At 32.1% G+C, this 24,430-nt stretch overlaps 2 protein-coding genes across 2 annotated transcripts; one reads left to right on the forward strand and one right to left on the reverse strand.

Annotated features, from left to right (window-relative positions):
• Positions 1–329: 329 nt before the first annotated feature.
• On the reverse strand, positions 330–6,697 carry LOC132030828 (axial regulator YABBY 5-like). The gene is made up of 7 exons (XM_059420588.1): positions 6,540–6,697; positions 4,831–4,962; positions 3,322–3,454; positions 2,497–2,545; positions 2,354–2,429; positions 2,137–2,214; positions 330–618 (listed from the first exon to the last, which is right to left on the reverse strand). Exons 1-7 carry the CDS (start codon positions 6,615–6,617, stop codon positions 556–558), a joined length of 609 nt encoding a protein of 202 aa, XP_059276571.1. The 5' UTR covers positions 6,618–6,697; the 3' UTR covers positions 330–555.
• A 10,245-nt stretch (positions 6,698–16,942) lies between these two features.
• LOC132030829 (methyl-CpG-binding domain-containing protein 11-like) lies at positions 16,943–24,204 on the forward strand. Its single transcript, XM_059420589.1, has 2 exons — positions 16,943–17,192; positions 22,548–24,204. Exons 1-2 carry the CDS (start codon positions 17,115–17,117, stop codon positions 23,856–23,858), a joined length of 1,389 nt encoding a protein of 462 aa, XP_059276572.1. The 5' UTR covers positions 16,943–17,114; the 3' UTR covers positions 23,859–24,204.
• The last annotated feature ends 226 nt before the right edge of the window (positions 24,205–24,430 follow it).

The raw sequence follows: 24,430 nt of genomic DNA on the forward strand, positions 1-24,430 counted from the left end.
CCTGCAGTGGGCATTTGTGTTCTTTGTCGAAGTTTCGAATTTTAGTTGAAGAAACAAACAACTTTTTAATAGAGTGTTTTTTTTTCTTTTTCTAGTGGGACTTATGTAGCGCAAATGTGAATTAACTTACATGTTAGACGTAACTGAGTTTTTAATAGATAGCGTTTCCTCTTTAAAAAGTGCTAATAAGCTAGTTTGACCAGCTTATAAGCAAAAGATAAGAAAAATCATGAACCTGAGGGAGCTGATAGACTCTAACAATCTTGGTTTTTGCCATATGAAACTGGAGATCAATTAGCTCCTTCATATTAAAGAGCAATCAAGAAAACAGTAGTTTAAAGACTTTGAAATTTCTCATTAGGTAAAGACAACTGATTGAGGTAGACATTAATTAGGGGAACTTGGTTTCCAAATTGCAGAATATCTATAAGTAACAAATAGAACAAATAAATTATAAACTAAGGGTCTCATATTTGATGCTTACACTGAATCGAACACACTGAGCTTTTCACTTGCCTTCAATAATTCAACATACATAACTTGTAGAAATTACTCTCAGAAGGTGAAGGTCTTTATTTTTGGCAATGCAGCTCGATGCATTATATGCTTTTCTGTGTTCTGCAGATAATTGGAATGAAAGCAAATTAATCCCCTTGACAAAGTTACTGCAAGTTAATAAAAGGAAATATATATAGAATATTACTTTATTTGTTTCTTCCCAGTTTATGTGTCTTACTTAATTATTTTTTAGTCTGTTTAAAATAGAATGTCACTTTCTATATTAGTAAGTTTTTAATTCCAAACATCTCACATGTCATGTTTGACCACAAGATTCAAAAGTTTTTTGTTATATTATATATATCATTAGTTTAAAACCATAAGATTCAAAAGCTTTTTAGTACATTATATACATCTTTAGTTTAAAACCACAAGAGTCAAAAGTCTTTTTTACTTTAAGTTATCTGTTCAATCAAACTGAAACACATAAATTAAATCGGAGGGAATGAATTTTATCGTCGGCAGATATATCCATTAATGTGAATGTGCGCATGGTCACATGTCAATTATAAATTATTTTATATATCAATCAAGATTGTAAGTGCTCTTAACTTGATAATAGTACAAAAATGGATTTACGCCATTAGTGCATCGAAGGCAAACTCATTTTTAAATCAGCCATGCATATTTATGTAAATCCTTTCCCCACACCTTTGGAAGTTTTCTTCCGTTACATCTATAATCACAAAGGTTTCTTCATATTCTATGTTAATTCTATTATGCCTCTTTTGATATTTGAAGTTTCAATGACAATAAATGCTACAACCATATAAGCTAAACTGGATCATTGACGAGGTTCAACATCTGAAGTAACTTATTAATGTCAAGGAGTCAAGGTAGAACACTATTTTAGAGAAGCCAATAAGGTTGCAGACCATCTTACTAAACTAGCCATGAACAGTCAGAATAAGTCCTTCTATGTCTCCTATCAGTAAATTTCTGTGGGGGCTAAGGGTCCATTCCAACCGGACAAAAGCCAAATGCCTTCTATAAGGTTCAAATATGACAAAACAAACTTTTTTTTGAGTTAGCTTTAAAAGCCAAATGCCTTCTATAAGGCTCAAATATGACAAAACAAACTTTTTTTTGAGTTAGCTTTATAGTAATCCTTTTTTGCGAGGGTTGGAATGTCTATGTTAGCTTCCCCTTCGATCTTTTTGTGAAAGATAAAAGTTTTATTCTGATGTTGTATTCAGAGGTAAGGCCAAGCCTACCTCTTGTAATTGTCTTTTGATATATCACACCCCAGACATGGGAATGTCTTATATAAAAAAAATTGAAGTTTCATAATTCTATCTTTAGAGTGTTGGACGTCTACTTTGCTCGAACTCTTTCAACATATTGTCGGTTATGCGTCAAATTCTCCAAAGCTATGTTTTTTGGAGGATCCAACACATGTGGTAGCATTTTAGATTGTTGGAGAGAAATGGGATCCCTAAGATTACTACTCCCTCCGGTTCTTTTTAAGTAATTTTTAAGGATTTGTCACACCCTTTAAGAAAGTCAATTATTAACATTAATTATGTGAATTATTTTTCTAAAAGGCCATGTATTTCTCATCAAAGACTTCTTAGTTACCTCATGAGCAGCACCAAGTTTGGCTTGATTGTTAGCCTCCAGCGTGAGCCCAAAGTGAATGTGAGGGAAATGTGCCCACTAAACCAAACATAGCTAATTAGTTAGTAAGTTTGTAATCACAAAAGGCAGCCCAAAAAAAAAAAAAAAAAAAAAAAAAAAGGAGAGGAAACTAAAATCTAATAGAATGTAAAGTATCTAATAAGGATGTGCCACTTACATTTTTAGCAGCAGTACTAAATGCTTCCCTATGAGTAATATCTGGATTATTAGCCTTGATCCTCTGAATCTCCTCTCTGCATATATTTATATATGTATATAAAAGATATTTGGAACTAATTAAAAACACATGAGCTGACTTACTTTATGAACTGGTTATATGCTGAAGGTACTCGCTGCCTCTTCTCGGGGGCTGAAAAATACATAAAAAGTACTCTTAGAAAATAAATAAATTCAACTGAGTTCAAGTTCAATGCTGTAAATTAAATCACTTACGAAGTAATTACAAGTGAGTATCTTTGATAAGCTTTAGATACCAACTTATGGTAATTGGTACCATAGTCATTTAACTCTATTTTATCTTCCAAAAGACATTCAACTTTTCCCAGTTAGCTTCCATGATCATTTTAGTTGAAAATACAATTTCCGATACCTATTTAATCATATGGCATCTGTAGAATCTCAGGAAAAAGTATTTAAAAAATTAAAATAAGTATTTAAATTTATTTAGGATCGAACCCACCCTAAACCCGACCTAATTCTTGACACAACTCACTTAGGGTGTGTTGGGTCATGTTTAGGGTGTGTTGGGGGTTCTAAATAATTTTAAATATTTATTTCTTCTTAAAAATATTTTTCCTAAACATTTACAGCTCCACGTTAAATAGGTATCGAAAATTATATTTCCGGCTAAATTGACAATAGAAGCTAACTAGGCAAAGTTGAATAACTTTTGAAAGAAAAACAAAATTGAGTTACTATGACGGACAATTACCATAAGTTGAGTGACCATCCACTCATCCAGGCCACTAACTTCTTTTGATGCTATCATACGCTAAGTTATACTAATCGTCTAAAGTTTTCTACACTTTTGGTGTATATAACTTAAGCTCAATTATTACTAGCTAAAATACTTTAAAGTTCTAGTAAATAAAATGGGAAAAGGTAAAGAAAAGTAAACTAACTTACGTCGATTTACAATCCTCTCCTCACGAGGAGAATTGTTTGTGATAGATGGTCGGGCTGCCATCCTAGTGTTGCATTTGGATGATGAAGCAAAATCTATCTTGTATTCATGAGGAGAATTAGTGTAGTTTGCTACCTGAAAATAAAATTATGATAATCAGCCAAAACCATATATATATATATATATATATATATATATATATATATATATGCAAGAGGTTCCTCTATCCTTCTTTTTATAGCTGAAACTGCACTTCCGTCTATTAATAAACAAAACCAAAGCTGAATTGTGCAAAGATGATTCCTATACAGAAGGGGAGAAAGAAAGATGATGGCAAAAACACCTAGGTATTCCTCTCATAGAGGTTCCGCTATCTTATTTTGCATGATCTGAACTTTTTATTTATATTTTTAATCAAATATTTTACCTTCACAGAAATCTCTATGACTTATTAGTAGACTTTTTTTTTTTTAATCCTTTATTAAATTTTGTATCCAGTTAAATACCTTCCTGAACAAAAGAGACATCCATAGAACTAAAGAAAGTATCTTTTACAAAAAAGATAGAAATGATGTTTCATAAGAAAGATCAGAGGTAACATAACAACATTAAAGTGACTGAATAATTTAGTACGGAGTAAAATTAAAGACTTATAAGAGAGCATCTAAGGAACCAAACATGCTAGTTTTTTGACCTTTTGGGCAGCGTTTCCAAAATAGAGTACAAAAAAAACTAATGGAAAAGAAATTATTATCATATATAAAACCTCAAAAATGCTCCATAACAATCAAATCAATTAAAAAGCACCCCTCAAGTAGGGGTGGAGATAAAGTATTAGGTAGCGAAATCAATAATTTTTACTTAAAATTTATATTTTTATCCGAAAATCATTTTATATATGTATATATATACACATATTTAATTAATAACCCGATAATAAAAAAAAACCTTAACTTCAGTAATAATTCAGAACTCATAAGCTTTAAATTATACTCCCTCCGTTCACTTTTACTTATCACGTTTTGATTTTTCACACTATTTAAGAAATAATGATTAAGATAGGTGTTTTACTACAACACCCCTATTAAATGATGTATAGTTGTATTGGAATTGGAAAAATGATTTGAAATGAGTAATAAATGCTAAGGGTGAAATAAAAACTTTTTTATCTTATCTTGATATGTGAAAATTGATAAGTAAAAATAAAAATATATAAAGGGAATAGAGAATAAGTAAAAGTGAACGGAGGGAGTAATATAGGTAAGAAAAAAGGTTAAGAAAAGAGTACAAACACATATAGGTTTTGGTTATGGCGGCTGTTAGATTCTCAAGAGATTTGACCAAAAAATTTGGTTTGATAATTCAATCAGATCAGAGTATTAATATCTTATATTTATTTCCTTGAAAGAAGCAAAACCTAGCTAGAAACCCTAGCTATAAATTAATACTAGTAAAACAGAACGCCCACAATTTGAGCTGCAAAAAATAAAATGTTTGTTTTTGGTTTTGACCTGATGAAGGTGATGATGACTTTGATAAGAAGAGGACTGAAATGCAGCAGCCATATTAACAGTCCACATATTTGTGCAGTGTCCACATCGAACTGTCACTGTATCAAACAAGTTGCTGCATGGAACACTCACCTGCAATTATCAAAGCACCCCATTAATAATGAAAACATAACAATTAATCGATACGAGTTGTGGTGGAGTGATAAATTTTTCTTCATTTTTTACTATAAAAAAATGGATAGTTTGTGGAGGTTGAAAGTTGCTCCGAACTTTCAACCTCCACAAATTATCCTTTAATTTTTATTTTTTGGTAGTGTTTAATCAGAGGTTTCAGGTTCGAGCTCTGGGTATGTACTATATATGTAGTCGAATACAAATTTAGTCAGATCCCAATACGAATATTGGATACCAAGTATTATGATTATATATATAGCTCAGCAATTTCAGACTTAATCTTGAAGATCTAATCACGAGTGAGGGTTGAGCTTAACATATGCAGATCCAATATTTAATCAGTGCATGAAAAATGAATGTAATATTATTATATTTATATGTATCTTAATTAATTTTTTGATTTGTATCTAGATAATTTTTGCAGAAAACAATGAGTTCAATTGAACTCGCGGAACCCTCAACGGGGATGGAAAGGGGAGATCTAAATCTTGAGGTCATATTTTTTCACAATTGCTGAAATAATAGAAGTGCTAGAAGATCATCTTTTTCCACAATTGCTCAAATAAATAGAATGCTAGAAGTTCATGTTCTTCAGATTCGACTGTAAACTAGATAGTGCGGATAAGAAAAAGCATAACAAGTTTCATTGGTTCAGTTGAAATCACACAACTATGTACATCCGCCTCGAGGGATTAGGAAGAAGCCAAGCAAGGTGTAAGGGGGAAGGTGTAAATCTTGAGATCATCTTTTTCCCACAATTGCACCAAGAAGAGGAATGCTAGAAGTTCATGTTCTTTGAATTCGACTATATATAAACTAGCTAGTATAGTAAGGACGATGGGGAAAAAAACATAAGCTACTAGATCTAAGACATGAACAAACATTTTTTTGAAAAAAAAAAATAGTCAAAACATCTATGTCTACCATATTTCAAAGCTTAGTGAAATTCTGAAGAAACCATAAAGCAAAAAAATTTGGATTCCTTCAAGGGGTTGGACTTCCAAGAAGATGGTCAACAATTGAGAATTTAATCATATGAATGAACCCATGAGCAAAGAAAAGCCTTTGTTTTTTGATAGCATGCTGATCAAAATTACTTTAATTTGCAAGCTCATGCCTGTTAGTGCATTTTTTTCAGTAAAGAGAGAAAGCTACACACAAATATAATACAATTAAATCCAATTAAAGAGTGGAAAAGACAGTTCTAAAAATGCTTGTTAGATAAATCATCAGAAAGCTTATCACTTTCTTTGACTGCAAAAGATGAAGAATGGAAAAAAAAAAAAAATATGGATGGAGACTTGACTTAGCAAAGCCAAAAAAAAGCCATTGAGAAATTAAAGAGTTTTCTTTATAATACCACCAAAATAAACCAATCTCTGAATCACATATCAGCTTTATTCAGCTTGTAGAAAAAAAGCAACTTCACACTCACACACAAACACAAAAATGATATAGAAGAGGACATGCACATATATATATATATATATATATATATATATATATATAAAACACTAGAAAGATAGGATATATACCGCAAGAACAATATTGCAAAAGTTGCAAGGGATATAGCAAAGTTGCTCAGGATTAGTGGTATCAATGCAGCTTGACATGTTTATATGGAGGAATTGAAAGTGTAATAAAAGAGGAAGAAGAAAGAAGCAAATATATAGAGCTCAAAACATATAAGAGAGGAAAGTCTCTCTTATAAGAAAAAATGCCTTTATTCTCTCTCTAATCTATTGTTTTCGAAAGGCGCTATGTGCACAAAAATAATTAAAATGAGTGTATATAAAAACACATGCTCCCTTCCTATAGGTTCCTTCTTCTTGTTGTTCTTCTTTTTCTTCTTCTTCTTCTTTTTTTTTTTCTTTTTTTTTAAAAAAAAAAAAAAATTAAAGAAGAGAAGGGTTTAGATACAAGGAATTAATTAAATTAAAGGTACCAAAACCAAAGTGATTTTTCTATATATATATATGAGAGTAGGATAGAGACGATGAATAATGTTGAAGTGTGTGATTATTTTATTGAAAAATTTAAGTAATTAAAAAGGGCAACATTTTTAATTATTTAATTATACGCCCTAATGTGTGGGCTTAATTTTTTTTTTTTCACGAGCCAAACACGTGGATATTCCTTTAGATAATAGATGGTGTGGTGAGACTCGAACCGAGGACCTTCTTACTAGAACTAATACCACGTTGAAGTGCATAAAATCATCTCATCTAAAAGCTTATAGGCTGTTAGAAAGAGCACACTTTTATTTAATTAATGTCTTCAACACTTGTTATAAGTACAGGCTTGGAAAGATGAATATTGTTAAAGTGTGTGATCATCTCATTAAAAACTTTGGATCTTTATCTCGCTTCCGATATTACGTTAAAGTATATGATCATCTCATCTAAAAGTTTGCCTATTAAAGATAGCACACTTTTATTCACTTAATTATATATTCCATATTAAATATATATGAAAATAAGAATGAATTTGCTTTTATTGACAACCGCAACAACTTCTTAACTTCAAATAAATTGGATCGGTTATATAAATTATTACTATCCATGTCATATAGTTTAAGCTTTCCAATCCCAACCTATTCTTTATTATGACGATTCATCATGAAAAAGAGAGTGTTATTTTTTGTAATTTTCTTGTCCATACAAAAAATAATTAGGCTAGCTCATATCAGTATTCAGTAGTGCCCACGGCAATAAGTGGTGAATCGGGAAGAGCAAAAAGTGACTGCAAGAATACTGCTAGCTGTTACTCCTATATATATAGAGGACTAATTCATAATCTCAGATAATATCCGGTTCATAGAAAACCGGTTTGAGAAATTAATGTGGGCTCTCTTCAGACATGTCAGATAATGTCCAAACAAGGGTTAGGGTTTTGTTGGAAGATGAGTAAGAGAATGTTTTGGCTGTATTATGCTAGTAGTACACAATAGAGTAAGTCAAACAAGAAGAAAAATATATTTTTAGTGAGTTAAAGTTGAGACTAATAATTTTAACATATTTCATATTCTAAGGAGTTTATTTAAAAATGTTGTTATATATAAGAGCTCAGCGTGAGGGGTAATCTAAAAGTCCACCCTTGAAAATATAGTAATTCTAGTAATTACTACAAACACTTTATAATTAGTTTTCCTAAGACGAGGATTTATTAGAAACAACCTGTCTATATGCATAAGATAGGGGTAAGATTTGAGTATACATTACCCTTTTCAGACTCCACTTACGAAATTTCACTAAGTATGTTATTGTTGTTGTTGATGGTGCTTATATAATTAGTTTCTCCTATATAGTATGCATACAACATACAACTTAATTAAATTAAGACACTTGAGACAAAATTATTAAGACACTTGAGACAAAATTATTAAGACACTTGAGACAAAATTTCTTTCTACACTTTCTCTTTACTGGGGTTTAGTCTGTGATATAAGTGAGTGCTTCTGTGTGACGTTATATAACTGCCACCGAGCAACGATTTCAGCTGCAATCTGTTCTGGTTTTTCGCTTTTGCTGCGTATCGAGCTGCAGATTCATGTAAGTTCGTCCTTTATGATTCTACGCTATCTATTCAATACATATTTACATGTTCCTTCAGATATTATTTGGATGACCTAATACAATCATACCTCTCTGTAACAACACTTCGCTATGACAACTAATTAAGCTTTTCTCGGAACCAATTCTTTATGTTATAATTTACCTCTCTATAATAACTTTTTATCTATAGCAAACCATCTTTATAACAGTACGCTCATTGTAAAATTACTACTCCATAACATCTATCTTCTTTTTTGGTAATCAAATATTAATCATCTTTATGGAAATAGAATATATGCGATTATCAATATAATAGGTCTAGAGATTTTGACCAAATATTTTGATACTGTAATACTCTATTTATAATACAACAACAACAACAACAATATACAGGAGCGGAGCCAAGTGTAACCAAGGGGGTTCCCCCTCGGAAAAAAATTACAGTGTATATTGAAGGTTAAAATTATTTTTTATATATATATGGTACATGTTGAACGTCCCCCTTGGCTTCTTCGTATGTTTACTTCTTCATATTTTTGACCCCTCTTATTGAAAATCCTAGCTCCGCCACTGACAATATACCTAGTGAAATCCCACAAAGTGGGTCTGGGGAGGATAGAATATACGCAGACCTTACCTTTACCTTGGGAGGTAGAGAGGTTGTTTCCGGTTTTAATACACTATTTATTGACAAAGAATATGATATGAAAGCATTTCCATCGTTAAAAGATTTCTCTTCTTAATATAAAGTGCGATTAAGCTTATGATTTGACATTTTTTTTGCTTATAATACCCAAATATTAATTTATATGTCAAATGTTGTTATGTGTATAACAATCGGTTGCTATAACAATCAAAAGATCTTGGAACCAACAATGTTATTATAGGGAGATTTGATTGTAGTATATAAAATTCTTTATACTGACGATGTATATAACTTCAACCAATCGTTTAATTTTTGCACAATCGTTGGCACTTACAAAAATTTGAAAAGAATTCTTCTATATTTATTTATTATGGTGGGGTGAGGGCTAGGGGGTAGGGGTGTTGAGCCATGTTTGTTTGTTTGTTGCAATTAAAGATGAATGTGTTGATGAAGAAGATAATGGTGAGGCTATGCCCTTTCCTTATCAATTTCTCTGCAACACCACAGCGGACGAGGGGGGCGAAATTTCACAGTGATTTGTATTTGTCACATTTTTATAGTAATAAATTATTTCTTCTTCTCGTATGCATTTATTCTTTTTATAAACGTGTGTATTCATGGATTTCATCCATTATGTACTTACACAATTAAGTCATATATATCAAATGTAAATATGTAATTGCATATAACTCTAGAATCTAGATAAGTATAAATTTAAGTCATAAACACTCACTAGCTACTAAAAAACTGCTAAAAACCAACTTCAGAATACTGAACTTCAGAGAAAGTCGGGAAAACCGACCTTCGCAAAAAGATTTTTTTTTTTTTTTAAAGAATTAAACCAACCTCCGGAGATTAGCTTTTTTTAGCGTCAAAAATCAGAAAAGTGAAAGCCAATTCCTATGGTCGGGTTTCTTAGCGCCAGCCTTTCTTAAAATAATAACAACATACCTAGTGTCGTAATCCCACAAGTGGGATCTAGGGAGGGTAGAATAAGCGTGGACCTTACCCGGACCCTATATTGGGAGGTAGAGAGATTGTTTCCGATACACCCTCGGCTCAGAATGCCAGTTTTTCTTAAAATAAAATAAAAAATAAAAAAACCGACCTCAGGTCAAAACTTAATCTATTATAATAAGTTATTGTAGTATTTTCTAAATTACCATGTTAAGCTTGAAAGGGAGAATTACCAACCTGCCGTTGTAGTAAATTTTTAAGTGTCAAAAATCTGTGACATTTCAGTGCTTCAAATATCAATTCAATAATCATCGACGGATGATTTAATAATTAAAATAAATGGTAAATAATTTTTTATAGCATGTAAATATTAGTATCTGGCTTACGACTCCATATTAACTTAAATCCATATTCATGTAACATGTACGACATATAACAGTGTGCTACTTTTGCCTCTGCCATAGAGCACTCCAGTAATATATAGATTTTGATAGTGCTTTATTCCTAGAGCATCTTTCTTCCCTTTTTTTCCCTTTTTGGTGAACCTTTTTAATCATAACAAGTCTCATATTTAATGGCCACACACACACAAAGGTAAAAAATATATATATATGTAGGCATTGTAAAGGATCTGTGATGTTGTTGAAGCATACTTGTAAATGTTTTAACTACTCATTTTCCTAGCATGTATTCTTTTGTTTCATTTTATGTGTTTTAGTTTGATTGATCATCGAATTTAAGAAGGGAGAAATGATTTTTTAATCCACCACATTTTTTTTAGTTTTATGATCCTTTTACAAGATATTTTCATTTTTTTCACACAAGAGATTTGAAAAAAACACATAAGAGATCTAAAAAATTCATTTTCTTCTATTCAAATTGTAAGAAGATAAGATATATCATTTTCTCATTTAAGAAAATAATAAGAAAATGAAATTTGTAGTCTTGACTTAAAGATATGTATAATATTTCAAAAAATAACGTCTAAATCTTGTGGTCTTAAACATGTCAGCTAACTAGGAAAAACAATATTTTTTAACTAACAGATAAAAAAAGAAAGTAATACACATAAATGAAAATACACGGAGCGTATAATATAGGTCAAACTCATTTTCAACACGCTTGCTAATGACCCAATTCGTTTTTGACACACATGCATGGAGTAGAGACAAGTTGAATTCTGATCCATTTTTGTTCAATAAGATTAAATTTGATCCTTAATTTGAGATTTTGGAATTGAGTACTAAAAATGGAAGCATTCCGATAAAGAATGTTTTACCCTTTTAGTATAGACCCATGTACCCTATACGAATTTGAATTAATCGGGATGAAAAAGATTTGATGCTTAAATTAAACTAAAAATAGAAGAAGAGGCCAAATGTATAAAGATAGCTATATTTGTCGGAAAAGCCAAACTTGTGAATGTGGTGGATGTACCTTGTTAGAGTAGAGTCGTTTTCAATGTCTTAAACATAATAAATAGCCCTTCAAGTATAGACATATGACATATCACACATTTTCATGCATGTATCCCTTTGCTATATCTCTTTCACCATTAATGTGCCCATTTGGGCAAACTTGTGTATAGCTTTATAACTTCCTTCACACATGTATACAAACCCCCCAACCTCCACCCCCTCCAATTATTGACTTGATTTTGCATAATTAAATTAGAGAAATTATGCCTTTAATTTTCTTATCATTTAGATAATACTGTTTTGGTCCAACATAATTCGTCTTTTATGATTTTTGTTCTCCTCTTAAGGAAGATATTTGATAGTCTTAATAATAAGATCGATCATATTATTTAAGCTTTGACCGACTAGATAACCAATCCACAAATGGTAAGAAAGTCTACAAAAGCTTGTTTGCTTAACAACATAACATATATAGTGTGTGTAGTATATTAGAAAATAACTACTTTTTGATGAATAATTCGTCGAAAACGTTATTGATGAGCCAAATTTCGATAGGTTCCGTACATTTATCATAAACATAAATTTTTACAAATTTATGATTACAATATGAGCTTCAAAGTTGATCAATTTTTTTGTAATGAATGATAATCATTTTAATAGCTAAATAGCATCATAAGAAAAACCATTGCTACGACGGATCAAATGATCATGCGAGTCAGAGTCATGCCTACATTACTTTTACAAGCTGATATTGTTCTAACAAAAGTAATTCATAACATATCTAATATAACAATGCGGTTAGCAAATACAGGATGAACTACCAAAAGGTCAAAAAGTTATTCCTTAGCTCCTTGTTTAATTTCACTAGCTCGTAAATCTGCCACTTTGTTTTGCTCCCGATAGCTATGCGATTGAGCAGTAATGATCAAACTTTTGCAAACTGAGGATACTTTCGCAGTGCACAACAAAATAAAGATTTTTACTTGCATTAATTATTCCGTATATAAAACTTCGATTGGGTAGAATTTCCAGAAAAAATGGGAATAATAGAGGGAATATATTTGAACCCTTTTGGTCAGCTAATAACCACGATTCAGCTACTACAGGCACCAACATGCATGTTACTATGTTAGTGTAGGCCTTCTAATGCGATGACATCTAGTTTATTCTTAGTCTTAGTTGATTCTCATAAAAAAAATTTCCACTCATTCGGTATCTAAAATTTATTAGCACGCCTAATTCAGATACCTGATGCAAATGTCTGTTGCATGTTCATGGAGATTTGAAAAATCAAACATCTCAAAGATAGATAGAGAGGAACCGCGCTCCTTCGTCTGCGTCAGGAGTCCATTGATGAAACCCTATTCTAGCCTGAGCCGGTATGGAATGAACCCATAATCATAGAATTGACTCGATTATCGGATTATGAGTTCATAATTAACCCTAGCCCATTCAGATTTTGGGCGGAACAAATTTACTAATTTTTTTATTCCAGTTAGTAAGAGGGATCGTGAACAAGGGAATAGACCTTAGAAGCTTAAAAAAAAAAAAAAAGGCTATCTCGAGTAATTGCAAATTGTTCTCTACTATGAGCTTGTTCATTCCCAAATCTCAAACTTGAAACTTCTGATTAAAGATTGAGAGATCCCATATATATCCCACCACACTACACAGTGGTAGATTGTCATAGGTTTCTAATTAGCGACTTCGCGTCTAATGAACGAGTTCTTCATGTAGAAATAATGCCCACAGGCCAATTTTAGGCACTATATTTGAAAATAATCAATATTTTGTACATGGCTATTTTTCAACCACAATGACTAACAACAACAACAACAATAAAATACCCAGCGAAATTCATAAAGTGAGGTCTCAAAAACTACAATGACTGAAAAATAGCTATTTGTAAAATTTACTTTCTTTTCTTGATATAAAATCTATGGGCTTTGTCATCTAGAATCGCGCAATTTGCATGACTGCCCTTATTCAGGGGTGGTCTTTAATTCTTACCCATCAAATTGGTAGTCTTTAATTTTTGCACTTTGCTAAAACTTCCTTGGTTCCACGTTCAAAGCCCCGCTCAGTCAAAAATTAAAAAAATAAATCGCAAGGTAGAGTTTGGATTTGCAAGACAGAGTTTTGTAGGCAAAACTCTACCTTCAGGCAAAGTTTCAAACTCTACCGCATAAGGCAAATCTACCTTAAGGCAGAGTTTTGCCTTCAGGCATAAACGTATACCTTAAGGTAGAGGTTTGCCTTAAGGCCAATTTTTTTTTTTTTTTTTTTTTTTAGCTGGAATTTTGCGAATCTCTGCCTTAAGGCTTAACTTTTGTCCGAATAGGCCTAATTTTGCTACAAATCTCTGCCTTGTGATTTTTTTTTTTTTACTGAGCCGGGATTTGAACCTAGAGCTTCGGAGTATTAGCCGAAGGACAAAAGTTAAAGACTACAAATTTGAGGGACAAAAATTAAAGACCAGTACCTTTGAAGAACAATCTGTGCGAAAAAATGTCTAGAATCACAGAGTAAGTTCGTTGCAACCAACTTAACATTTTAACGGCCCAATGTATAGGCTACCCATGAAACTACTCATTAACTTTCGGGGTGGTCTTTAAATTTTGCCCATTTGAAATATAGTAGTTCGAACCCCCGTAGTTGATTTTACCCATATTTTTGATTTTTAAGTTAGAACTTATAACTGTCCAAGATAACTTTGCATAAAAGTTTGCCCATTAAAAATATGAAAACTTTGATCATAACTTTGTGAGGAACACAATGTCTTTGCTTGGTTAGTCACCATGTATCTTTCCGTATCTCTGTTGAATGTTATAATCTTTCATACCATCGGCTCCTCCGGGTCTTCTCCAAGGGTAGAACATATTGTGACCGTGATTAAAAAAAAAAAAATGGTGGGATTGATTCATATAGAAAGGTTCATCTGCTTTGAACGACATTGAGATGGACAAACTTGATGTTTTAAACCGTGACTTTGGACCAACTTGAAAACCCTTTATAATTACCAAAGTTAAAAGTATTTTTTTAGGAATTATACTTTTCAAGCACAGGATAAAATTTGTAATTCCTTAACAAAAAAATACGCGACTCAAACCTTGTCTTGATTTTTTTTTTAATTTTTGTTTGGTCGAACTCGAACCCGCGCGCGAAAGCTCAAAATCGAAGGGCAAAAAATTAAAGAGCAGGGCATAATTTAAAGACCACAAATATGAAGGGCAAAATTTAAAGACCACCCCAAAAGAAGGGCACTCCGCGCAAAAAATTAAGCAAGCTTTTTATATAAAAGTTGATTTTAGTGATTTTTAATAGAAATAACTGTGTAGCTATTTTGAAAGTTCTGAACAATTAATTATGGAGATTCTTACTCCTCCGGATAAAAAAAAAAAAAAGTCTACTTATAACCTGTTTGGTCAAACTTTTAAAATTAGCTTATTTTAAAAGTATTTTTTTAAAGTACTTTTCAAGCACTTTTGGCAAAAAATAGTTTGTGTTTGGTCAATTAATTTAAAAAGCACTTTTGAACAGCAATTAGTATTTCGCCAAGCTTTTAAAAAGTGTTTCTATTAGTATTTTTCTCAAAATTACTTTTTAAAAAAAGTGCTTTTTTTTTTTTTTCAAAATTAAACTCACTTATTTTCTCTTGCTTGGCCAAACAACTCATTTTTTTTCAAATAAGCACTTATTGAAAACATAAGTACTTTTGGGGAAAAAATAAACTTGGCCAAACAGGCTATTAGTCATTTGCACACCCATAATAAAATACTATTTCCTAGATAAAAATAGGTAATTTGACTAAATTGTCTCTAATTAAATAGGCATAAATGATCATATAACACTTAATAGGAACAAATTTGAAAAAATAATGTTAATTCTTTCTTGATTTAATAAGTGAACAGCTTTTTTGATCAAAAAAAAAAAAAGACTAAATGAACACTTTTTTTAATCCGGAGAGATTAAAAGAGAATAGAATGAAATATTGGGAATACACCCTTTATGAAACTCCTACTTAACAATTTCATGAAACATGATCCTTAAATATTATTCTTAATATTCAACTCATTTTTATTAGTTGGAAATAATTGAAATTTAGATTCACATTTCATCACACTTGATTAAGTGTTCAAATATCAAATATTTCTCAATTGCAATTGATCAAGAAATCTTGAAAAATTGTACTAGTATATTTGCTCAGCTTCGTAAAGAAAATTCATTTTGTATCTGTAAATTACTTACGAGCTTGTATAGTACTCATCTCTAGCTAAGAGAAACCTTGTTCGTTGAATTCAAAAATATAAGTTGATAAAATATTACTCTCTCTGTCTCAATTTATGTTATACACTTTTATTTTTAATTTACTAAAAAAAATCGATACATTTCTATTTGTAAAAAAAAAATTAACTTAAAATTTTCCTTTTTACCGTTAATGAAATGATTTATAACCATACAAATATCTATTGACTTATTTTATACCACAAGTTTAAAAAATCTTCTTGTTTTATACCACAAGTTTAAAAAAAAATTATTTCTTAAACTTCATGCCTAACAAATCTTATTTCTATTTCTAGAAGTAATAACATAACAACTTTCTTTTCCTTTTTGTTTCTTTGTCTTAATTCAGATACTTATAAATAGAAAGTTCTCCATTTTATGCGCTGCATCATAGGCCGCAACCAAAAAGGTGAATAAAACCAATCAACTGCTAGTTTTACACTGCTATGAAAGGGAAAAAAGAGTCAAATATGCCGTCAAAATATAAAAAATAATCTATTTCTGCCATTCGTCAATAGTTTGCTCGTTTATGTCATCATCGTTATCAAAATAGTTCATCCATGTCATTTCTTATTAACGCTACTTTTACAATACCAGATATAACACGTGACCTCTAATTAGAGGTCCATATCGTTTAATTAAACCAGCTCATTTTAAATCTCAAATTAATAAATAATCCAACCCGACCCACCAATTGTAAAACCAACGTTAATAAAAAAATACATGAATGAGTCATTTTGATAATGACAATGGCATAAATAAGCTAAACTATTAAACAGTAGCATAAATGAGCCATTTCAGATAGTTCCATGACATATTTTGAGTTTTCCTTATGAAAATAATCAAATAGGGTAAGAAAAATGAAGATAAAAATAAAATAAAAAATATCAAACATAATCCAAACAATGAAGAAAAGATAAAAAAGTAAGTAGTTCCAAAATTGACACGTGTCTCCGTCAGGTGCAAAGACAAGTGATCAGAGCCCTTGAATCTATCAGCAACAGTAAGCATTAAACAATCTTAGCTAAGTTTAGGGGTTTGTACTTTTAAACTAGATTTTGCATATCCAAAACTCCACCAAAAAGGTAAAGTTAAAAAAAAAAAAAAAAAAAAAAAAAAAAAGTACCCCAAAATAAAAAAGGAAAAAAGATATATTTAAAGAATTTTTAGTTCCAATTTTATAGGAGAAGAAATTGTGTACTCATTTTACAGTTTAGTTGGTTTGCTTTGTATTTTTTTTATTTTTGGGAAATGGCAAATTCAGTGGAGAAAAATGAAATTGTGTCAATTGAACTTCCAGCTCCTAATGGTTGGAACATCTTTTTAAAAGTTTTTAAGCTTATATAATCTTTTTCTTGAATTTTTTGGAAAGCTAAGTTTTTAAGTTTCTTTATATATTTAGTTCATTTTGTGGTTGTTGTTTAATTCAGTTCTTAGGTTTAATTTTTGGTTTTGGTGAGTTTTGCTTAGCTATGTTCAGTTCTTGGAAAGTTCCAACTTTTTGTTGGATTTATGTAAAGTTTGTTTCTTTAGCTTTGTTATTTGTAAATTTGCTACTATGGGTTTTGTGGTTGTTGTTTAATTTTGTTTATTTTTGTGGTTCTTAGGTTTAATTTTTGGTTTTGGTGAGTTTTGCTTAGCTATGTTCAGTTCTTGAACTTCTAATAAAGTTCCAATTTTTTGCTGAGTTTATGTGAAGTTTGTTGCTTTAGCTTTGGTATTTGTAAATTTGCTACAATGGGTTTTGTGGGTATGTTTAATTTTGTGGTTCTTAGGTTGAATTTTTGGTTTTGGTGATATAGGGTTTTACTTAGTTTTTAAGGTTATATTAGCTCATGTTAAGTTCTTGAATTTCTCTGAAAAGTTCCAATTTTTTTTTAGTAGAGTTTGTTTCTTTAGCTTTGGTATTTGCAATGGTTGTTGAATTTTTGGTTTTCAGGATTTATATTAGCTTATGTTAAGTTCTTGAAGTTCTCTAAAGTTCCAATTTTTTGCTGAATTTATGTAAATTTTGTTTCTTTAGCTTTGGTATTTGTAAATTTTCTACTATGGGTTTTGTGGTTGTTGTTTAATTTTGTGTATTTTTGTGGTTCTTAGGTTGAATTTTTGGTTGTGATGATATAGGGTTTTACTCAGTTTTTAAGCTTATATTAGCCCATGTTCAGTTCTTGAAGTTTTAATAAAGTTCCAATTTTTTTGTTGGATTTATGTAAAGTTTGCTTCTTTAGTTTTGTTATTTGTAAATTTGCTACAATGGGTTTTGTGGGTATTGTTTAATATTTGCATTTTATTTTTTGTTTCTAAAAATGTTGAATTTTTTTGGTTTTGTAATATAGGTTGTTTCTTTAGGCTTTATATTTTTTATTTTTTATGGGTTTTGGAATTAGAATTTTCAATTTTTTTTTTTAAAGTTTGTTTATTTAGCTTTGGTATTTGCAATTTTACTACACTGGTTGGTGAATTTTTGGTTTTTCAGGATTTATATTAGCTTATGTTAAGCTCTTGAAGTTCTCCTGAAAATTTACATTTTTTTGCCTGATTTATGTAAAGTTTGTTTCTTTAGTTTTGGTATTTGCAATTTTTCTACAATGGGTATTGTTTATTTTTGCTTATTTTTATGTTTCTGATGTTGAATTTTTGGTTTTGATGACTAAAGGGTTGTAGATGTAGGGTTTTCTTCAGCTACTAATTTCTTTTAAATGTTATAATTTTTATTGATTGATGTAAAGTTTGATTCTTTAGCTTTGGTATTTGCAATTTTTGTACAATGGGTTTTGTGGTATTGTTTAATTTTGCTTATTTTTGTTGGTTCTCAGGTTGATTTTTTGATTTTGATGAGCAAAGGGTCGTTTAGGTTTTGCTCAGCTTCTAGTTTCTTAAAAACGTTGCAGTTTTTATTGATTCCATGTAAAGTTTGATTCTTTTAATATTGGAACTTGCAGTTTTTCTTATGCGTTTTATGGGTATTGTTGAATTTTGTGTAGTTATGTGGTTCAGATGTTGAATTTTTGGTTTGGAAAAATTAAGGATAGTTTAAGAGATAGATTTTTTTTTTTTTTTGGGGTAAGGTTTATTGATGAACAAAAAGCACGAAGAAAGTACTGCAGAGGTTTAAGAGGAAGGGTTTTGCTCAGATTTTACATTTTCCCATGTTAATTCTCATGTTATCTTGAAAAGTTCCATCTTTTAGTTATTAAAGTTTTGTTTCTTAGCTCTGTTTTTGCTATTTTTCTAAAATGGGGTTTTTTGGTATTGTTTAATTTTGTATAGTTTTTCCTGGTTCTGAGGTTGATTTTTTGGTTTGAAGAGTAAGGGTACTTTAGGAGATAGGGTCTGTGAGCGTTTAGTAGAATATCTTTTTTTTTTTTTTTTTTTTTTTTTTTTTTTTGATTTTCTGCTCCAATAATTTTCAATCGGTGGTGTATCTGGTTGTTCTTTGATATTGTGATTTTTCTGCTTCTATGAGTGCGCGTTTTACGCAGTTGAGGCTAGAGTTAGAGGCATTTCTTCTTGTTCTGAACTTTGTAATTCACAGAAGTACTTGGTTCTGCGTATTGTTTTTGTTTATCATAGTTAAAAGCTTCATGTTTTGATGACATAAAACATTTGAAGCTCTAAACAAGGATAAAATAAAATGTTTTTAGCTAAGTAAGATTAGGTTAGGTGCGTTTTGTCAAATTTTCAAGACATCTTATAAGGGAGGAAGACGGATCAGAAAAAACGGGCATAGGATTGGCAGAAAAATGGAATTTAGAATAAGTTGCAAATATTACTCTTACATATCATTGGAAACTGTGATTTTGAACCACTTTGTTGCTAGTTTAAGATATTATTGGAGCAAAGAGCTAAACTAAAACTTCTGATTGGTGCAAGAATTAGAAATGATGAGTGTGAAAAGTGTATTTCATCTGCATGTTATTTAGCTTATAGGCGCCTGGACGTTGGTTCCTTTAGATCTGAGACACGTTGACAAGTATTTCTCCCTAAATTGGAAGAGTAGAATAGGTTGTACTGATTTGAGTATTTAAAGACTTCTTGCTCATCTGGCCTTTTAAGATGTCTTGCAGCCATTCTATGGTTCTTTACTTCTTTTGGTATCTGGGATTATTAAAGAAAAGGTTGCTGATTTTTCGTTGAGAGAAAAATATGCTATGTGAAAATAGCCTCGTCTCTTAATTGTCAGCTGACCTTTAGAAATAGAAACTTCTCTTAACTGTTTATTTCTAGAGTTGTTTTTGTCTTTAGATTTTGCTTCGAATTTATAGGGAGCTTGAGTTGTAACCGTTGAACCTTTGTTGTGTCTTTGAATGTTGTTGATTATTCCTGAGTAACTAACCTCTCCTTGCTTGACTTCAATAAGAGCTTCTTTTGTGTAATACAAGGGAGTTTAAATTAATGGTTCATCTCTTAAATGTCGGTCGGCCTTTTCTATATAGAGACTTCTCTTAATTGTTGATTTCTGGGATTTCTTCCTTTTGGGCTCCAGAATCTGATTTCTAAGCTATTCCTCTTTTGGGCTTCAGAACATATTCGTTTGTTCGCTTTGTATTCATACAATCAGTTTCGGGCCTTTTGTTCAATCATGTATTTAGCCAAGCTTCTTCAGATCCATCTTGCCTTGGGCCATTCTCTTCATCTTTTCTGATTCTTCTAGAATGCTTCCTTCTCAATCTTGATTTGTGCTTTTCACATTTCTTTTGGCTTTTCTCCTTTCTAGTCCTTAGTCGACTGACTCCTTGCTGTATTATTCATTGAGGACTCCTTCTCATTGTTCCGGTCACAAAGTAGACATAGAGATTAGTCGAGCTGCATAACCTATTCATTGCCATCATTAAAACCTAACCTAATAACGTGAGAATTGTTTTCTATGCATTTCTAGAAAGTTTTTACAGTTGACAAATTGTGACATCATTTCTATGTGTGCAATCTCTCTGTATTTTATTTGTTTTGCAATCTTCTTCCTTTTGACTTCAAAAGTTACGTCTGGACACTAGAGGAGTCTTTGAGTCTCATATTTTGTATGCGTCAATTAATGAGCTGTTAATACGGTGATGAATGATGGAATTGTGACAACATTGGTTCAGTTTTGTGCCTAGTGCCTACTTGAGGTTGAAGGGTAGAAAATTATTGGGTACAAATTTTTTGATGATGGGCTGATGCCTTACTGATTTTAGCTTGAAGAGCTGCACGGATAGAATGACAGGAATTGTTTTAAGGCTCGCCAAAAGCTCCGTCCCAATTTACTCGAAGGTGTTTGACTGGGCTACAGAGTTTAAGAGAAAAAATAAGACTTTTGAAAGTTGTGGTCTAAAATAATTCGTAGAAATTTATGTGGCTTAAATCATTTCATTAAAGGTATAATGGAAAGTTTGAAGTTAAATTGTTACTAAATATGGAAAGATGTCATTCTTTGTGGGACTGACTAAAAAGGAAAAAGTGTCGCATAAATTGGGATGAAGGGAGTAATTTTCACATTTACATCAACTCAAAAGGAGGCCTAATTGCTAGGGAGCTCTGCGATATTGGTTGAACTATAGGTACTCAACTAGAACAGTAGGATGATATGTATAGTCCTAAATTTTCCTAGCAGAATGGATGTCGAAAATTCATATAGCCAACCCCAAGACCCCAACTAATTTCAAATTGAGAAGCAGATGATTGATTTAAAACCATTTTATTGTCCAAAAAGAATCTGAACTCGATTGCTTCTACTTCTTCCAGGATGACCCTAAATTTTGTCATTTTTCTTTACCTAATATTCTTGTCTTTTGCCGCTTCAATCAAGATATTCCGAGAGTTTACCTGCCTCACATTCTCCATTTTCTTTCTTACATTGCTTGTTTTTGGCTCCAAGTCGCCCATACAGTACTCGGTTTATTATACCTTTCAACCCTCTAACCAGAAAATGTACTAAGGGGTCGTTTAGTTGTAGTTATGCAAGGATTAAAATGTAGGGATCACTATGCAGTAAATAATAATGTAAGGATTGTTATGTGTTGAATGATATGCATGGTTTGTCACAAATATTGTTACTCATAAGAAGCACTTTAACTCTTATTTTGATTTTCTACTGAAATTGCTGCTGAAATGCAGCTTATAAACTTTGTGCTTACATATTTGGATCTTCATGGATATTACTTAAGCAGGAGAGTTGAGCCTTTATTGCTCATCATCTTTATATAATGACGGTTTTGTATTTCGAAGACTCCTAGATTACTTACAACTCTTTTGAGCCCCCTTTTATTTCCTTTTTCATCTCTGAAGCAGCTTCCTATCTTTCGGAACTTCCGTAACTTGTTAATTCTCCTTTTTAGCACTCACCCGAACCAAGAACATTTTAATTAACTTAAAGAGAGATTGGAGAATTTTTCTTTTCAAGTAAGCGTTTGGCCATAGATTCCAAATATTTTCACTTTGTTTGGAATTTATGAAGTTGGAGTTGTGTTTGGTTATACTTTTTACAAAGGAGAGGAGAGCACTTCATTTGGAATTTATGAAGATGGTGTTGGAAAACAGGTTTGGAGTACTTTTCCAAATTTGGAATCCAACTCCAAATTAGATTTGGAAATTTTATAACTATACACTGATTTTGAAATAAAGTGAAAAAATTATTCCTGAAATAAAGTGAATAATTCTCATGGCCAAACAGCTCCTAAACTTTTGACTCTTTCTGTTCTTTTGCAGTTTTTGCCTAAAAAAGGAGGTACTCCAAAGAAGAATGAAATCATATTTACTGCACCAACAGGGGAGGAGATCACCACAAGAAAACAGTTGGAACAGTACCTGAAGTCGCACCCTGGTGGTCCGCCAGTAGCAGAGTTTGATTGGGGAACTGGTGAAACTCCAAGAAGATCCGCAAGAATCACTGAAAAGGTAAAGGCAACTCAATCTCCAGCAGGAAGTGAGCCTGCAAAGAAACGAAGCCGAAAGTCCTCAGCTTCAAAGAAGGATTCCAAAGAAGTTACTGAAGAAATTGACGCAGCAAAGGATGATGACATCGAAGAAACTGAAAAGCACGAGAAGGATACTGCAGCGATGGAAGCTGAAAAGGATGTCGAACAAAAACAAGATGGAAAGAGTGAAGAGGAGAAGAAAGAGGAAGCTGAAGCTACTGAGAAGGATGTACAGAAGAAAAATGAAAGCGAAAATGCCGATGGCAAAGTAGAAGATGCTCCTTCTGAAGAAGCTCAGGTTGAGAAAGATGTTGAGATGGCTGATAACGTCGGACATACGGACGATGTTGAAAAGGCCCCTGCTGATAAAGCAGCTGACGGTCCTGTAGCTACTAAAAATAACGACGAGGAAATAGACATAAACGTTCAAGAAGTAGAAAACACAGCTAAATCTACTGAAGAAGCTCAGATTGAGAAAGATGTTAAAATGACTGATAACATTGGACATCCCGACGATGTTGAGGAAGCCCCTGCTGATAAAGCAGCGGATGGTCCTGAAGCAACTAAAAATAATGAGGAGGAAAAGAATGTACAGGTTCAAGAAGTAGAAAACATACCTACTGAAGAAGCTCAAGTTGAGAAAGATGTCAAAATGGCTGATAACGATGTTGAAGCGGCCCCTGCTGATAAAGCAGCTGATGGTTCTGAAGCTACTAAAAATAACGAGGAGGAAAAGGCCGTACCGGTTCAAGTAGTAGAAAAGATACCTACTGAAGAAACTCATGTTGAGAAAGATGTCAAAATGGCTGATAACGTCAGACATCCCAACGACGTTGAAGATGCTCCTGCTGATAAAGCAGCGGAGGAAAAGGATGTACAGGTTCAAGGAGTAGAAAACATACCTACTGAAGCTGAAAGATTAGATTCTAGCGTTGCTGAGGAAAAGAAGCATCAAGGGGAAGGAGAACAGAAAGATGAACAGAAAACTAGTGCTGCAGCAAAGAGTACTGAAGATCAAGTTAATTTGAAGAACATTGAAATAAGTAAGGTGGAGGGAGAAGTAACTGAGAACGGAAGCAAGGCTAATGAGGCCAAGCCTTGAGCAGCCGCTGAGTTGGCTCTCTAAATCTAACCTTTTGCTCTTTTTGCTTCATTTGGATGACTGTAGTGTTGTTGTTAATTGTACACTCTGATTGTTCACGAGAAACTTCTGTATGCAAAATCATAGATTTAGGTCCTAAATATTTGCTCTCGTAGGATTTATCGCCTACAGAGATCTTTGTACCATTATTACTCTTTTGTCATAGAATTAGACCGTCAGCAGAGACACTAGTTATGCTGAGGTGATGTGTAGTTGTCCAGATCTGCAGAGCTTGTCTAGAACTCTGTCATGTAAGCTTATAAAAAGCCTTTGTGTTTGGCGAATACGAGTTACTGCAGTTTCTCCAGGTGTTAGTGTGTTCTTACCTTTCATTATCTCAATCCATAACTAGTTTGATGATTGCTTTCTTTCCTTAGTCTGAGGATTACTATTCTGGTCTACCTGCTGTGGCCTATGTTACCTTATTTCTTTCTTTTTCCCTCGTTTTTTCTCCGGTTCTTGGCTTGATGCAAATTGTCAATCTTACCATGCTGCAATGCTGAAATATCCTAGGCCGAGCTACGATTTTTAGT

The sequence above is a fragment of the Lycium ferocissimum genome, chromosome 9 (genome assembly GCF_029784015.1).
Source record: "Lycium ferocissimum isolate CSIRO_LF1 chromosome 9, AGI_CSIRO_Lferr_CH_V1, whole genome shotgun sequence".
NCBI classification, from domain to species: domain Eukaryota; kingdom Viridiplantae; phylum Streptophyta; class Magnoliopsida; order Solanales; family Solanaceae; genus Lycium; species Lycium ferocissimum.